Source organism: Excalfactoria chinensis, chromosome 2 (genome assembly GCF_039878825.1).
Source record: "Excalfactoria chinensis isolate bCotChi1 chromosome 2, bCotChi1.hap2, whole genome shotgun sequence".
Taxonomy (NCBI): domain Eukaryota; kingdom Metazoa; phylum Chordata; class Aves; order Galliformes; family Phasianidae; genus Excalfactoria; species Excalfactoria chinensis.
In genome coordinates, this window is record NC_092826.1 from 135867791 (window position 1) to 135881491 (window position 13701).

The 13701-nt window shown below is 47.9% G+C and overlaps 1 protein-coding gene across 2 annotated transcripts in view; it reads left to right on the forward strand.

The window, feature by feature from the left end:
* Positions 1-13701, forward strand: part of RHEB (Ras homolog, mTORC1 binding) — a 28933-nt gene continuing 15232 nt past the window's right edge. For both annotated transcript variants that reach the window (XM_072329478.1, XM_072329479.1), the window contains exons 1-2: positions 1-191; positions 11863-11934. In XM_072329478.1, the coding sequence (XP_072185579.1) occupies positions 140-191; positions 11863-11934 (124 nt within the window). In that variant the 5' untranslated portion in view covers positions 1-139. The remainder of the gene's footprint in view (positions 192-11862; positions 11935-13701) is intronic.

A 13701-nucleotide genomic window follows, 5' to 3' on the forward strand; every position in this document is an offset into this window, starting at 1 on the left:
CGCCCTTCCCCCCCCCCAACAACCACCCCCCCCTTTCCGCGCCGCATGAGGCTGACGGCGCTCACACAGCCGCCCGCCGCCCGCCGCCTCTTCATCCGCCGCCGCCCTTGATGTGGTTCGTGGCCGGGCGGGGGACAAGATGCCGCCGTCCAAGTCCCGCAAGATCGCGATCCTGGGCTACCGGAGCGTAGGTGAGCGCGGCGGGCTCCGAACGGAACGGGGTGGGCGCCGGCGGGCGGCAGGTGCGGGGCCGGGGCGGGCCGGGCCCCACGCAGCGCGGCCGGGAGGCGCCATGGCGGCGCCGCAGAGCGCTGCGGGCCCGGGAGCCGCGCCGCCGTGCGCCTCTGCCCTTAATTGGACAGGGGACGGCTCGGGGCGGGGGGGGGTAGCGGGGTGCGGGGGGGCTGCGAGCGGTGGAACGGGGCGGGGAGTGGCTCGGCGCTGCCGGGGAGCAGCGGGGGGCTCCGGGTTGTGGATGAAGCTCCGCGTCCCCGCGGTCACGGCCCTGGAGGCGCGTGCCCCGCGCTGAAGGCCCCGGGCGCCCCGCCGTGTCCTTCGCTTGTTTTCTGCCCGTTTGCTCTCTCTGTAGACGTAACGGCGCTGTAGGATGAGTGTACGGATCTCTGTGGTGCCGGCATCGTGCGGCGCAACCCTGAAGGAGAGAACTTCCCGGCGCCGTCCGAGCCGGGAGCGTTGCGGCATCCCGCGGTGCCGGCCCGTCCTCCTGCAGTCTGCGCTGCAAAACAGCCCCACCGGCTTCGGCGTCGTGGGGCACGAACGGAGCAGCCGCGGCGTGCGGCTCTCGGCATCGATCCGACTTAACAGCGTAGATCGATGCGAGGGATAACGCGTGGCCGGGATATAAGCTGCTGTAGGGAGATGCTGCTCTGCTGCAGAAGGGCTTGGGCTGTGAGTGAGTTGTCTGCGGTCACGAACTCAGCACAAAGGACCCGTAACAACGACGTTTGCTTTTCCCAAGATCAAAAAAGGTTACGTGAGCAGCCGGTGCTGCTTAGATGCTGTGTGTGGAGCAGTGGAGCAGCAGCCCGGCTTCAGGGCAAGGTGGTGGTAAAACGGTGCTGTGTCTGCATGGTGCTGGGAGGGAGCAGCCAGCAGGAGGTTGGTGGTTCACATGGGGAGTCTGACATGGCACAGTCAGAGGTTGTCTCCTTATGTTTTCTTCTCCGAGTCCGCACTCAAAAGAGCACTGGGCAGTGGGGGTGGGTGGGAGGAACACTGCCAGTTCAGTAAATTGGATGGTAGATTATCCATTGAGACTGACAGCCCAAATTGCATATAGCCATTGTTAATGCCGTTGTTGGTGTGACCCAGGATGATGTGGAAGGTGGTGAGCAGAAAGCTGCCTCGTGCCCATTAAGGTGTAATGCTGTGCTCTTTCACCTGCAGCTTCCTGAGACTGGTGTGGTTTGGGGCTCTGTGGGACACGGTCTGTTCCATTAGGACAACTGGTTGTTGTAGACAACACGGAGGAAAAGAGAAGTAATGGTTTGCCTTTCATTAACCTTGACAGCTCAGTTGCCTTGCTTGTTTCTTAGGTACAAATCTTGCATGTTAGAGACACATAGTTAAGTGTGGGATCATTACATTTCTAGGCAAATATTTACATAGAAGTTCCAGCAATAGACGTGAGCTGTTGGATGTCATGTAGGGCTGTCAGAAAAACAAGAAACACAGGCCAAGAGATGAAGGTTGGGTCCTTTGTCAACCCAAGAATGCCTTGCAAAGTCCAGGAGAATAACGGCGTGGTTTGGCTTCAGATAGACTTTTAGGTAAGCTTTGCCTGTTATCACGATGGCAGGAATTCCACTTGAACCCTGTGTAAAAGGCAGGATCCCATCTCTTTTTAGGAGAGGAAATGAGGGATGTTACATTTGAACAAAGCTACTTTTTGTCAGGGTGGGGGATAATTAATTCCAAGATCTGAAGGGCTGCTGAAGGCTTCGGAGCTTCCTTTTATAAATAGGGAACTGCCATTAACCTTAACATTAGCTTTGACCCTGCAGTCTGGGGAGGCTGCTCTGTTACACGGTGAATCGTTTCCAGCTCTGTGGCTTGAGTGAATGCTGAGGTGACCTGGGCTGTGGGGTTGGGTGATCTCGTAATTTGCATATAGAGCATGAGATTAGAAAATGGCGACCTTTTCTCCATTCTCTTTCAGTTCTGTGCTGAAATAACCGAGCTGACACGTTTCAGGCCGTGAGCTGTTCCCTGCAGCTGATGATTCGACAGCTTCGTGGCTCTCTCAGGCTCTGAGCACGCACGGTGTCAAGTAGGCATGTGCCCCACGAGGCTTTGTGAGGCACGACTCTGAGTGTATTGCTGGCTTCATGCTAAGCCCTTGCTTTTCCCTTGTATGAAACCATACTCTTACCCCAGAGCAGTGCCAAGCTGTGCAGGTTGGGAGTGCTGTTCTGATGGCTGTTGCTATAGAAGGTTCAGGAGCCTGCTCGTTCCAATCCACTCCCTTTTATCTATCAACACTGCCATCAGCCTTTCCTATATGAAAGCAGCGTGTTCTGCTGTGGGAGTGATCCTAACAGCCTACGTCCTGGGGCAGGGAGATGTGCAGGAGCACTGCCAGGAACTTGAGGACCTGTTGGTGGGGAAGGCCAATTGTTTGCATGTAACATACCGGTTGTGGCACGAAACTAAACAGCAATCTCACAGGAACATTATCTTTGAGTATTGCTTGTGTTTGAATGGATCTAAAAAGCAAGTTACGTTGCATTATGTAATCGTGCTTGTTCTCCTTAAGGTTCTGATAGAAGTCAGATGGATTTTTAGCTTAAAATTTGGTAGCTTGCTAATAGGAGGGATCTGAGTGCTGCTGTCAGTGAAGTGACCAGAGCAGACCAGCTCCTTGAGATCTGATTCCAGCAGAAGGCTGTCCTGTGTGTGATGGAGCGTGTGATTTCATAAAGTTATAAAACAAAGCCTTCACTAAAAGGAATCATCATGTTGCCCTCATTGTGTCCTGCTCCTAATTCATTATTTCCGTGCATGTTTGGGGTCTGTGCAAATGATTCAGCCAACACTGAGGTGTGGATGTCTGGATGGTCGCTGGTTCTTCAGAGCAACATCCACTCTGCAAAGCAGTGCGGGGTTGTGCATTATCCTTTGTGGTCACGTTGCTTCTTTTTGTTTATAGAAGGAAAAAGGTACATTCTGACTGTATCAGTGAGCTTTCCCAACCATTCTGTGATGTCAGGTGAGCAGGGAGGCGATGCTTGGATCAGGTGCTTCAGTACCAGCCTGTTATCTCAACATCATTTGTGTTTTTGCAGCTGCTGGTGTTTAGGAACCTGAACTGTGTGCATGCAGACAGGTGAGCTGGGAGTGCTCCCCGCTCAGTTTGCAGTCAGGTTGGCTCACCTGTGTACCTTTCACCTTTTCTCTCAGTGGCAAAGTATGTTGTGCTATGTGTCTTATGTTGTGTAGGTGGAAAGCGGCCCATGCTGAACTTCTCAGACAGAAATAGTGGTCTGTGATTGCAGTAGGCAGGTAGCAAAAAAACTGGAGCTGAACTGAATCACCTGCCGTATCTCTAATACTAATAATAATAATGGGCTTGTAACTATTGGCAGTATTTCCTTGTTTTGAGAGTAAGAGTTACTTGAATATTGGGCTGGTGTTGTAAAATGGGGCTGAAGCTTTGCTGTCTCTTGTGGATGATGGCCTCTTAGTGCAGCGCCCTGTGAGGGGTCCTTCTGCTCTTGGGAGGCAGCACACAGCTCTTGTGGCTGTCAGGAGAGGAGGAATGAAGATGCAGTTCAGTTTGCAGGATCAGCATTGCCTGCGATGCAGGGAATCGTGAGGCTGAGCAGGAAAATGGAGCGGGTCGGGATGCAGCCGGTGGTGGTGGCTGTTTGTGCTGAGCTGTAGGCAGCAACCAGGAGGCCTTCCCAGTGCTTCCCTCCTTACAGCTGCAGCAGCATTGCTGGCTGGAGCAGCTCTCATTGCATTCCAGGGCGCGGGACTGCGCTGCTGCGCTCTGCGGTGATCTGATGGCAGTGGCTGGGAGCGCAGTAGCAGCAGCAGCAGGGTTATGTGAGGACACTGCTCTGGTCTTAACTCTTTGCTTGCCTGCTCTGCTTTCTTCTAATGGCAACACTCGCAGGCTTTGCTGGGCAATTGGAGCGTTTTGCCACTTGATTACTCAACTGAGACTTACTGTTGGCAGGGGAAACCAAACAAAACGTAGATCCTGCCATTTCTAAGCTATGAAAAGCCAAAGCTCTGCATTTAGATCCATTGCACTGCTCTAAGCGCAGGCTCTGGGAAGACAGACACCCCTGTGGTATGTTCTGCCTAATGTGACCACACACCCAGACTGGGGGTAGCAACCTAAGGCAGGGTAACCCAAAGGCTGTGGTCAACCTCCCGCGGCTCCTGAAGGTGACATTCAGGGGTATATTACAGAACCTGTTCAACTTAACTCTGTGTTCGGTCCAGAATCTCAGCAGCTTCTCTGTGTGATCCTCATCCAACTCTGGATGCTGCGTGAGTCCCAGTGAACCTGTCCAGCTGTCAGCCCAAATTACTGTAAATCAGAAGCTGTAAGCGTGCAGTGCGGGGTGGAGGAACACGGAGCTGCCCTTGTTGGCTGAAAATGCCCGCTTAAGGAATTTGGGTTTTCTGGGGCCTGTAATTGAAGTGAGCAGCAGGTTTGTTGTGAGTGTGCTAGCATGAGAAACTGAAAGGTCTCTCTTGAGCAGGGGGTGGGGAGGAGGAAGGGTGGCTGCTCACGCTGTGCTCTTCCAATCCTGATCAGGAAATGGGCTGTTGGTTACAGAGCTCTCAGAGATAGCAGTGGTCCTGCGTGTGAGAGGAATGTGGAGGACGTCCTCGTTGTGTCACCTAGCAGATCTCTGCACGGGATTAAGGATATTAATCTCACTGGAATGTGGGATGTTTGAAACTGAATTCTCACTTTCAGAAGTCCGAAGTACAGTGGATGCTGAATTGTTTGAACGAAGGATGCTTCATATTGAACTTAAACAACGTAAACTGAGGCAGTTCTTAAATAGCACAGGAATAGGCTTTCTGGACAGGCTGGGTTGCTGGGCTGAGGCCAGCGGGATGAAGTTCAATGTGACCAAGTTCTGGGTCCTGCACTTTGGCCACAACAACCCTAAAGCAATGCTACAAGCTTGGGGCAGAGTGGCTGGACTGTGTGGAAGAAATGGACCTGGAGGTGTTGACTGACACTTGACGAAGCATGAGCCAGCAGTGTGCCTGGGTAGCCAAGAAGACCAATGGCATCCTGGCTTGTGTCAGAAATAGTGCAGCCAGCCGGAGCAGAGAAGTGAGCATCCCTCTGTACTCAGCCCTTGTGAGGCCAGACCTTGAGTGTTGCGATCAGTTTAAATAACATTCATAGTTGTGTCCAGCCTTGAAGCATCTCCTGATATTGAAGACTACAAGTGATGTATAGTCAAGAAATGAATCAGCAGGCTCCGTTGCTTTGCAGAGCAACCTTTGGGTGTCTTACAGAATATCCATTGCTTGTAAATGTCCATTGATTCCTCGTTTAGATGTAGGTGTTGCTCAGCACTCCTGCAGCTTAGGAGTGATTCAGAAGTCCTTAACCTGTTTGGATGCGCATGTTCTTCCTCAGTTCACCATATGGAATTACATCTGTGTACATGCAAATGTTAGATGTCACGTAGAAGATGCTGCGTGAGGGCGGTGCAAAAGGGTAGACAAATGGATGTTGTGGGTTATCAAGCATAATGTGCCAGTCAAGAGCGGGAGAGGACAAGCAAAGAGAAGCTTATGGGCTCTGGAAGGTCCTGCAGCAGGGAAGGCTGGGAATTCCTACGTGAATGAGAACACGATGAGGAAATTTGTTGTTGTTTAATTTGGATTAAATCCTTAAGAATTTGTGGCTAAGGGCCAGAGATGAATCTTTTTAAGGCATAAGAGTAGATAAATGATTTCTGAAGGCCTTTTAAGGAGCAGAACACCCTACTGTGTGATGCTCTGAAGCCTCGCCCAGAAGAGCTGCAGTGCTCATATCTTAAATAGATGATAGCTGAAGAAACGCTTAATCCTATTACGGTTTAGATTCTGCTTTAAACAGCGAGATCTTTGTAATGTAACAGCGCGGCGTTGATACATGAGGGGTTAATGTTTCTGGAACGGTTACATCACTGTCCTTAAACTAATTTGGAAAAAGAGGGAACGCATGAGTGGTCTGCAGTGTGTGGGTGCCTACATGTGCAGTGCAAAACGAAATCGTGCTATTAATGTGTCCCTTGACAACATTGTCTCCTGAGTTAGTGGGATACATCTGTCTGGCTTCAGCAGCTTGTCAGATTGCATTGCCAGAACTTCCTTCAAGATGTCTGACCTCGTTTAAAGGTTCTCCTGCTACATGCAGAAGAGTTGGGATGCACAATGTGTAGGAGAACGTCAGGAAATCTGTCCTGCAAACTGACAGAGCAGGCCAGCACTTGATGTGAATGCAGTGGGGTCTGTTTTGCTCTAAGGCTTGCTATGCCATCAGTAACACATTCTTTTGGTATTCTGAATAGTGTTTCAGAATTAGTATTTTGAATTAGGCCTGGAAGTTTCTGCTTGGAAACTTGTTCATGTCTTCTTCATATTTTCAGCACTTCTGTTCTCTGCGTGGCTTCCTTTGGAGACGGGTGTTTCTAATGGTGCTTTGTTTCATCCATGTAGCTTGGCATGGTGAAGGAATCCTAAGGAGAGGTGTTGTTTTGGAGGAAGGAGTTAGTCCAAACTCTTGATAAATCTGTTATTGGTTGGTCAACTTAAACTTAGAAGTGGCTTGAATGCAAGACAAGCCAGGTTTGTTTCTCTGAGCAGAGAGGATGAGCTCTCTGACCATCTCAGAACCATATTCTTTATACAGCATGTCTTACACATCAAGTGTTTTCCTGCTTGCCCTCCCTCAGCTGCAGATGTGTGGTGGGAGGGCAGTCCCAGTGCAGCTGGCTGCTGGTGCTCCTGCATGTAGTGCTGGGTTTGCTTCAGTCAATGCAAACCACTTTGAACAAGTGCAACTTATTGCTCCTATAGAAGACTAAGATGACGCCTGCTCTCTTAGGATTTCTGGGCAAAAAGGCTGTGATCTTAAAAGCCATTATCTCATTTATAATTTACAGATGGTTGATGGTACAGTTGGATATACCTGTGTTTAATCTGAAGATATGAGCAGCCCGCTGTGGCATTCAGCTGCTTATTGGGGCATGGACTGTACGAGCTGGAGGGAGGTGACTAGAGAAAAGCACAGGAAGAGAAGTGTGCATGGAGCTGGCTTTTAAGGGCAGCCTGCTGTGGGGGAACTTGGTCTTAAAGCATATGGAAACCAACAGTGAGGACAGGTTGTTTTCCAGATATGCAGGCTGAAGATGTAAGCTGCTTCTGAGAGGCTTTGCTGTACCTACAGGAAATCTCAGCCCTTGACCTGTTGGCTTGCAGCAGTTCAGATTTTAGCCATTTCTGCCAAGTGGATGTCATGTACTTAGCTCCTTAGATGCTGTTTAGAATCGACTTGAATTTACGATTAACTGGATTAACTGAAGATTTAACTGGCTAATAGTGGAGTAATAGCTACCACCATGCTCTGAGAACGTTATTTGTGTAGGGGTGCTGTTAACACGGTGGACATGCGTGCTGCCCTGCTCTGAAGGTGGCCCTTAACACTGGGGTGCTGCAGGCTGACCCCTCTGGCCTGTGAGGCAGTGCTGGACATTAATACATAATATTACTTAGACCATTCCTTACCGTTAATGGTTTTTCCTCTGCAGAGCATCTGATCCCATTCTAGTGTGGATGTCACAATGATGAAGTGAACGAAACTATGTCTCAAAGCAGATGTATATACTATGTTTAAGCGATGATCCCTCATGATTAAAGGTGGTAACAGTGGAATTAAGTTGTGTCTCAATGAAACGCAGCTCATGGTATCATCTTCAGAAGTTTAGGAACTATCCTCTTCATTGCCCCAGATGTATCTGTGCAAGAGCAATGCTGCTATTCCTGCTGCTGTACCTCACTGTGCTCTAGAAAGTCATCCTGTGCTTTCCTGCACCTGAGCTCCATGTGTTGAGCTGAGCATAAGTTGCTGGGTTTGTGGCACGAATGGATTAGGTGCTTCCAGCTGCTTGGTCCTTCATAAGGAAGCAAAGTACTTAAGTGTAGGCCCTTCTGTGGGTTAAAAACACCATCTGCATCTGAAAACCCAACAGAACCCGGAGGTGCAACTCCTCCCTAGTTGGCTGCTCTTAACCCTAGCAGCTGTTTACTGACTGCTTGTGCAGCCCATGCCTCCCATTGAGAAACCCTGCTGAGATAGAAGTGCACCGTGGCCGTCATCACAGAGATGGCTGTGAGTTTGGGACAGCTGCAGCTTGCACAATGCCCTGCTTGTGGAGCTGCTGTGTGCTTTGCTGGTGGGCTGCTTGCATCATCTGTATCCTGGAAGAAGTTGGCACTTGAGAGGATTTCAGCTGGGCTTTCCTTTTGTCTTACAGAGGAGGATGTGGGGAGGGGAGGGGAGGGCAGGCACCCAAGAGGAGGTAGATCCTCTTTTTAGTGCCCACATGTACTCAGGTTGCTCACGTTGTGGGTGAACTGCCTGGTGTTAGAAAGCTCAGGTTTTATGGGTGGGCCCAACAGCCCAATTCTTGTCCAAGGAATAAAAGGGTGAGTAAAAAACTCAGTTTTGCAATTGTTTTGCCTTGATGATTACAATGGTTACAGCTCTTTACAAGGGTGGATAGTGATAGGACAAGAGGGAATGGTTTTAAACTGAGACAGGGGAGGTTTAGGTTAGATGTGTTTCACCCAGAGGGTAGTGATGCGCTGGAATGGGTTGCCCAAGGAGGCTGTTCAAGGCCAGGCTGGATGTGGCTCTGGGCAGCCTGGTCTGGTGGTTGGCGACCCTGCACATAGCAGGGGGTTTAAACCAGCTGAGCACTGTGGGCCTTATCAACCCAGGCCATCCTGTGGTTCTATTCCATGGTATTTGTAGCTGATGTGCTCTGACAGTGCTGGTCAGTGTCTGGTGTGCTCCGCTTTATTCAGAGAGTGATCTGGTGCATGGACACAAGTAGGACAGCTTGTTCTCTGAAATGCTATTCTGTCTGGAAAATGCTGCTGTTCTGACAGTAGAAAATGCCTGTCTTTACCACTCTAACATGAAATAATAAATAATGAATAATCTATGTCGATAGCCCTTCCCATTCTCTGGATGAGCTATGAGCTCCCCCGGGACTTGTATGCCAGGTAACATAAGGCTGTTACTCCAAACTCTTCCCTTTTCTCCTGTTTCTGCAGGGGTGGGAAGAGTGGGAAGTCTTAATTTGCCACAGACTAGCCAGTGCTTTGAGTTACAGTAACCAAGTATAGCTGGAGGAGTCACCCTGTTGCCTTTGGTGTTGCCATTGCATGACTCAATACAGAGCTAGAGTTAATAGTCTTTGGTTGTACCAGTGGAGGTTCAGGTTGGATATTAGAAATTTCTCCTTGGAAAGAGCAGTGATGCAGCGGCACAGACTGACCAGGGAGGTGGTGGGGTCTCCATTCCTGGAGGTGCTCCAGAGCCATGGAGATATGGTCAGTGGACATGGTGGGGGTGGGTTGGCTGTTGGATTAGGTGGTCTATTCCAACCTTAACGGTTCAGTGACTTATTCCTTTGATTCTATGACTTATTTCTTTGTAGTACGTTTAAACTCTCTTCATGTTGAACAGAGGTTCAAAAGATTAAACCACAACTTTCCTCCAGTAAGATTTTAGCAAGTGCTTTTTCACCTGGAAATCACAACTCTGTGTCGGTTTGAGCTGCTCCCAGCAGACTTTGCCTTGCTTCTGCTCAATACGCTTCTTTTGGTTTCAGCGGATGTTTATTTCCCTAAAACTCGAAGACAGGAAAAGTACTATTGTGGAGGATAATATGAGGAAAAGCTTAGCAAACTGCAAAGTATTTGGTGCCTATTCCAACTGAGGGCATATTTGGGAGGAGGGGTTTATTTTGAGACATGCACCTGTGAGCGATGGAGCCATTGCTGCTGGTATGAGCAGCCTGACAGCAGAAGCCCATCGTAGGCTGAAGTGTGCTTATAGTGCTGGTGCACAGTGCTGCAGCATCTGCCCATGCCCTCCTCCCTGCACAGCAGCTCAGGGATGCAGTCAGCCCTGCTGTACAAACACAGCTGTGTGCAATTCCTTGGCCTATGCCTGGCAGACCGTGTATTTATGTTGTAATTCTCTGAAAATGTTGCCTGATCTTTCTGGGGAAAGAGGAGATAGGAGTTCAGTGGTGACCTTAATTCTCCTCTCTGTCCGTAGTTCAAAGGCTTGGAATAAAACCTGTGGGACAAAGTTCAAGCCAAACTGTTGTTGACATTGGCCTGTATGTTGCATGGGCTGAGACATGGCACCAGCACTGAGCTGGGTCTCATGTTTCTGGTGCCCCCTTAGGGGAGCCCTGCCTTAGCAGGATACCACTGCTGCTCTTACCCATGTAGGCCTGACTGACCCCAAGTCTGGAGAGCTCCCCTGTGGCTCCCGGAGGAAAGCAGGCATCGTTTTGGGGGTACACATGGATGGTGTTACGGGGAGGCTTGGTACAAAGCTTGGGGGATGTAGGAGGAGAGCGGTGGAATACTGCTGTCGTCTTGTCTGTCTGTTTGTTTGCTTCCTTCTTTTTCGCTGCTAGGAGGAAAGCAGTAATTAATACAGCTGGATGTTAAATGCAGCAGCACTGTCTGTTGGCTCTGACTCCTTCCTAGAGCTCTGTTTCCAAACTTAGCACAGGCGGCTGCAGACGACGACTTTCAGCTCAGGATCTGTCTTAGGAAGGGGGAAAAGTGTTGGGCAGTCATCTGTGCTTTTCTGTTCTATGTATCTAAGGTGTCTAGATATCCAGGTATCTATGGGCTTGATTGTAAATAAAGCTACTTTCAGCATATTGTGTGCTGGTTTTTGAATGAGCTTTTTCCACTGCAGTGTATTAACATAGCACTGTCAAAGCACTGCCTGTGGACAAAGGTATCATAAGCAATTAAATATGGGGAAAACAGTTTTACCATAAACGAGCTTGTCCCAAATATCTGTTCTTTATGATGTCATTGAAGTAATCCCTCTGAGTAGGACAGTCATGATTCTAATTTGAGGTCATACTTTGTTTATGTTTCTTGCTGATGGGAGTATGAAGGAGTACAGAGCGTGCACACATCCAAAAGCAGCTAACACACTTGGCAATAAGGCAATAAGGGTTTATTTATCCAGTAAACATCATGTAACGGGACCCGGTAGGTTCCCAAATGTGGAAGGTGTGCTGTAATGGAAATTGTGTTAAGGTTATGGTAAAGCTTTGCAAAGTCTTTTCTTTCCAGAGCTTTAAAGTTGCTTCTTATAGTCGATGTATGTGACTCACTTTCATTTACCATCCTGTAAGATCTTTGAAGGCTCATCTTGCTCTGTCTGTGGGCCTTGTTTTCCATGCAGTGGCTGAAAGTGATTTCTAGTTTTCCCTGCTTCTGGATGGACAAACCTTCCAAGCAGAACAGCTTGCTGAACTCAGTTCTGTGAGGGTTGGACTCTGCAGCTTTTACATTAGTTTTAAACTGGAGGACACATTTAATTCATGCTATTGGATCTGCATTAGAACCAAAGCAGAACACACTCTTGAGAAGCTTTCTCAGTATTTCTGATAAAAGTTCAGGAGACCCAGTTGCTAAATTTAGGGATGCAATTCTAAAATAGGTCACTTGTCATCTGTAGTTTACGTGTACCGCACTGCTCATATTGGCTCATCTAGAAGTACTGCTCTGTATTTCAATACTAATTGTCTTTTCCTTGCTTTGCAGGAAAATCTTCACTGACGATTCAGTTTGTGGAAGGACAGTTTGTTGATTCCTACGATCCAACTATAGAGAACAGTAAGTACATAACTGATAAGTTGCTCTTCTGTAACTAGCTGCATCAGAAGTCATTGTATTATTTATATAGGTACTTACATAGTAACATTACAGCTCGTTACTTTAACAGATAAATACATTGGATGTTGAGCCCCTGTGTGGAAGCTGGAATAAAGTGATCAGCAGAACGAGGTTATTGATTTATATCATGATAATTAGCAGTCAGTGGCCATCAGCACATTTCACTCAGGATTATTTTACTGGATGCAACTGGACCTCGGATGCTCCTTTTTGAAGACTCTCTTGCTTTGCTTTAGCAAGGCAAGCTGGTTATTTTACCCTTTAACCTCAATGATCTCATAGTCTATATATGAATGTCCAAACACCGTCATGATGCGTTGTTTTATTAGAGTTATAAACAAGGCTTTTTTTGAGATGCATCAAACAAGGTCCCATACATTAGATTTCATTCTTTTAAGTCTTATTATAGAATCATAGAATGGCTTGGGTTGGAAGGAACCTCGAGGATCATCAAGCTCCAGCCCTACTGTTATGCAGGGCTGCCATCTTAACATCACTTGGGTCAGGTAACTTCTAAATTGTCTGTGTTTTACAAATGCAAAGTATTTAAAGGAAACTTGTGGATTTCTGTAGATATGCAGGAACAACTTAAGAGACAGGGAGTCGGAGGCTGTCTCTAAAGCATGCAGAGGTTTAAGATATTGGCACAAGACTGACTTGTTTCACCCTTTACAGACTCTTGTCCACAAGAAACATATTGGCTGTAATTGGTGCTTTCCAGCTGTGCGTCTATCACTGGCAGCATTTAACTACATGTACTCATTTTAAAACACCTCATACAGATTTACTTTCTACCTGGATTTGGTTAGAGTCCTTATGTTTTCCACCAGGCTTCATTATGTATGTGTGGATGATTCATTTGCAGGTGAATTCTGCACGTATTTGGCTCTTAACTGCTCACTTAATTTTGTGTGTTGTGGCAATGAAAACTGTGGGCAGGGGGCATCCTGAAAATGGCATCGTTTTGTGTGACTCCTTTGTACAGAAAACAAGCAGCATTGTTATTTTGCTGGACGCCTGCAGCATGGCTGGAGAAAGTTGCTTTCTGAAAGGTAGGGAATTGAAGGGCCCTTATTCTAACAGAATGTTAGAAGGAAACTATAGCTAAGCTTTTTTTTCTTAGGAACAAGTGTAAAACATAAGCCTTAAACTAAAAGGATATGGCTGAGTATTCGAGTGGCTTCGTTTTCCAGTGGAAAAAAAACCTCTACCTTCTTTGGAAGGGGCACAAGGAAAATGAGCTGCATCAGGTTTCACTTAATGTACAGAAGAGTCAGCATTTATTTGCTGCTGTGTTTTCCTTTGCTTCCATTCCATTAGAACCAGAAAAGTTGGTTTATCTAAGCTAATAAGCACATTGAATTCAGTTGCTTCCCGTAAACTTGCGCATCAGGAAGGGTAACTTGTAGGATTTTGTGGCAACAGTGGTGGTGAGTTAATTGCTTAACAAAGTAGAATTTCCTCTTCCTAATGTCCCAACAAGAGTGACGCTGTGCTGGGTGACTCTTAGTGAGGCAGCAGGGTGGAGAAACCAGTGGGACAATCACTTGGGAGATGGTGGCAAGAAAAGCAAAGCCATTGCAGAGCAGGAGCGCATGGAAGGAGCCCGGATGGACATTGAGCTGGATGGACACAGACTAGCTCAGCCCTTCATGGAAAAACAGAAGAATTTGGAGCTCTTAAACTGGGATAAGCCCAAGAATCTTA